At 31.9% G+C, this 3,682-nt stretch overlaps 1 protein-coding gene across 1 annotated transcript; it reads right to left on the bottom strand.

The window, feature by feature from the left end:
- Positions 1-2,846: 2,846 nt before the first annotated feature.
- On the bottom strand, positions 2,847-3,431 carry LOC146950448 (uncharacterized). The gene has a single exon (XM_085746373.1). The coding sequence runs from the start codon at positions 3,352-3,354 to the stop codon at positions 3,085-3,087; it is 270 nt and encodes an 89-aa protein (XP_085602499.1). The 5' UTR covers positions 3,355-3,431; the 3' UTR covers positions 2,847-3,084.
- Positions 3,432-3,682: the final 251 nt, after the last annotated feature.

Here is a 3,682-nt window from a genome sequence, read left to right as displayed (position 1 = left end):
TTAGTGAATGTATTAGTTCCGAGTCAATTATTGATGATTTCAAGTCATCCAGAAAGCGTAAAATGTTATTTAAGTATTTAATGTCGACTTTATATGTTATGTAGTTTAAATTTTGAATTATCGGTTTTTGGTTTATTACAACTTAAATATGTTGTATGCAATATGATTTATATATTTTAATTTATTTTGATGGCGGTCACCGCAAACTATTTTGTCTGGCTCCACCAATGTTATTAGTGGGGTCGAATCGAACCTAAAGGTTAGTGTGACAACCTCATACACTTTGAGTTTTACGTGTATAACCATTTAACTTTTTAGATTTCAAATGCAGCAGCCTTTTTCCAACAATCAAGTCATATAACAATCTGGGAGGAAAACCAGAAGCTGTGGGGGCGATCTAGTATTAATGTAGGTGGAAAGAATAAGGCACATGGTTTTGTGGGTTATATTTGGGTCCTTGTATTTGGACTTTACTTGTAATTGTAGGACCACGCAACTTGCATTTTGCCATTACTCATTGCTCGTGTAACCAAAAATTTGTGTTATTTTAGTGCTTCATATCGTGATTATCCTCAACGCATACGCATTGTTTACATTATAGAATCGTTTAGTACTGTACGGAACCACGGTTTGCAATATGAGACAAAAAGCCAAAACCATGAAAACTAGCAGGTGAAGGTGTTTAATCTGATGCATGCAGCTGAAATTTGGTGTGGATAATAAGGTGTGAGAATTTATTGGAAGATAGATACAAACTTTTAAGAAATTAATGGTGATGTCATTAACTCAATGGAATAATGATAAATATGAACATGATATCATATTAAAAAAAATAGGGTTAATATGTGTTTACCCCCTGTAATATAGGTCATTTCCGGTTTTACCCCCTGTAAAATATTTTTTTTGGATTTCGTCCTCGTAATTTGAAGATTTTTGGTTTTGGACCTTTATGAGTTTTGACAGTACAAAATCAAAGATATGGCAGGGGGTAAACCGAAATTTGCTCAAATGAACAGGGGGGTAAACCAAATTTTTTTCAAATTACAAGAGGGGTAAACCTAAATTTGCTCAAATTACAGGGGGTGAAATATTCAATGAAGGTCTAAAACCAAAATATTTTCAAATTTCAAGGATGAAATTCAAAAAAAATATTTTACAGGGGGGAAAACCGGAAATGGCCTATATTACAGGGGGGTAAACACATGTTAACCCAAAAAAATAACATTACAAATCGAATAAGTTGTACAGGTAATTTTCTTTTAAGCAATTCCAATAAAAGGTTAATTAACTTCCTTGTATTGTTCACAAATTATGGAGTGGGTTTGCACATCTTATGCTAGTTTGCTCTCATTAATATATTTTGCTTATAAAAAAAACTTCATATCGTTAAATTAAGGGTTAATATGTGTTTACCCCCCCTGTAATATAGGCCATTTCCGGTTTTACCTCCTGTAAAATATTTTTTTTGGATTTCGTCCTCGTAATTTGAAGATTTTTGGTTTTGGACCTTCATGAGTTTTGACAGTACAAAATCAAAGATATGGCAGGGGGTAAACCGAAATTTGCTCAAATGAACAGGGGGGGTAAACCAATTTTTTTTCAAATTACAAGAGGGGTAAACCTAAATTTGCTCAAATTACAGGGGGTGAAATATTCAATGAAGGTCTAAAACCAAAATATTTTCAAATTTCAAGGATGAAATTCAAAAAAAATATTTTACAGGGGGGAAAACCGGAAATGACCTATATTACAGGGGGTAAACACATATTAACCCTTAAATTAACTATGATTTAACAGTTCTTTGTCAAAATAAATATATTATATGAGTGGAATCAAGATTTGCTATCCTTAAACAATAAACAATGGTGTAGGAAATCTAAATTACTATGGTGCTGATTCAGATTACAATTTAGTTGAAGATCCGGAGGCATGGATATTCCGGTTACTTTAGTTTTATCATATATGTTTGTAGGCATTATGCCGTTATATGTTATTAATTTGGATGCTATAAGTTTGTTCGCAAATTCATCATTTATGTTTTTAGCAATGTTGAATAATGTAATCTCTTGATTTGAATGAATGAATATCATTTTGTTTTGTCAAAAAAAAAAACCCTCGCTTAGAATGTACAGTACCTTCCGGTCACTATTATAAGCAAAACTTTATATCTTACATTTATTCAATTAATGATATATATAGTCTTTATTATAGACTACGTACGTCATTTAATGAATGAATCTAAAAATCAAACTTTAGCTTATATTAGTGACCGGAGGGTGTAAAGTGAAGGGTCCAATTTTCATAAATGTTTAGTTGAAATCTTCATTATCCAGTTTCCTCTTGATGACTAAGACCGTATGCGGTATAGATAAATGAACAACTCATATTCAAATGCGGAAAATTTTCACCTAAAATGATCAGTTCCCCATTTTTAATTCTTCACTTAGATAAAACAAATTATTATAGTTCTAGCTTTATCATAGGAGTTAAAATCTCAGTATATATGAAAAAAAGTTGATTATAGTTAGTTGAGAAACTTTGTTCAAACATGAAGCATACACTGGCTGATAACGTAAAGGAAACAAACCCCTAAGAAATATGAAGGAAATACAATTATATATGAATATCACTTGCACATTATTTGTGTTTGCATGAGCTTCTAGGTAGCATATGAATATGATCATGTTTTTCTTCATTAATGCTCTCTTGTAGTAACATCAACATGTATTAACCACTTGATTATGAATGAAATGTTGTAATTAACATAATTTAGTCAAAAAAATAAAAAATTTAATGCCATCTGTGAATAGTTTTATATTCTCACTCAAATTCAAAATTGGAGGAAATTTTGAAAAGAAAATTCACATCACAAATATTTTCATGAAATAAGCTAGCAAGTTTTTATTGATAGCAAATTTACAAAACCCGCGTCTAATCTAATCGATCGAAATACACATGCACGCAGTGCTCTTTTAAGCACTCAGCTCAAAAGTTTTATACAGAAATACATGGCTGGATATATTTCAGTGACACCATATTTTTCTGCAGTTTTGCATTATGCCAATTTTGTTTTCATGTATTGTTCTAACAATTAGGACCCCAAATGCTCAAGAACATAACAGTTCTAAGAGACTCCTCTGCTTTCTTCTTATTCTCACCACTAAGCTTTTTTGAAATGTTTGAAGAAGAATTAGGACACATATTGGCTTGAGACAAGGATCTCATTTGATTCTCCACATGTTGTGCCATTGATCTCATGATGTTGTTGTTCAATTTGCAATACCCTTGATCCTTCAATGTCTCCACCAATCCAACACTTGTTGCTACTACCAAAGCTCCTCTTGTTGCACACATCTTGAAAATAACTAGAATTTCACTGTATTTTGATAACAATAGTTGAAACTTGAATTGAAGGTTTATTATGACAAGTGGTGCTTATATATGTGAGGCTTTTGCTTTTACCTTGTGCGGTTTTGGTATTATTAATTTATTACAATACAAGTGGTTTGGAATATATATGCTATATATACACGTGGTTTTGCAATAAGCCCATAATATAGCAAATTTGGACCCGTAGTTTTGGGAGGGATGCCATTTTTTTAAGGGAAATGTTAACTTGTGCCCTCAAGGCATAAGTTTAGAAGCCAAATGTTGAAACTTAATTTTGAAAATCGTGCATTCA

Source organism: Medicago sativa, chromosome 2, assembly GCF_051527215.1.
Source record: "Medicago sativa cultivar Bolivia chromosome 2, Bolivia_mono, whole genome shotgun sequence".
NCBI lineage: Eukaryota > Viridiplantae > Streptophyta > Magnoliopsida > Fabales > Fabaceae > Medicago > Medicago sativa.
Note: the sequence above shows the minus strand (reverse complement) of the source record. Positions and strands in the feature narration are given on the sequence as shown.

What these genes read in the sequence shown, in the direction of transcription:
- LOC146950448 (XM_085746373.1), bottom strand. Translation starts at nt 3,354, where the DNA reads ATGTGTGCAACAAGAGGAGCTTTGGTAGTAGCAACAAGTGTTGGATTG.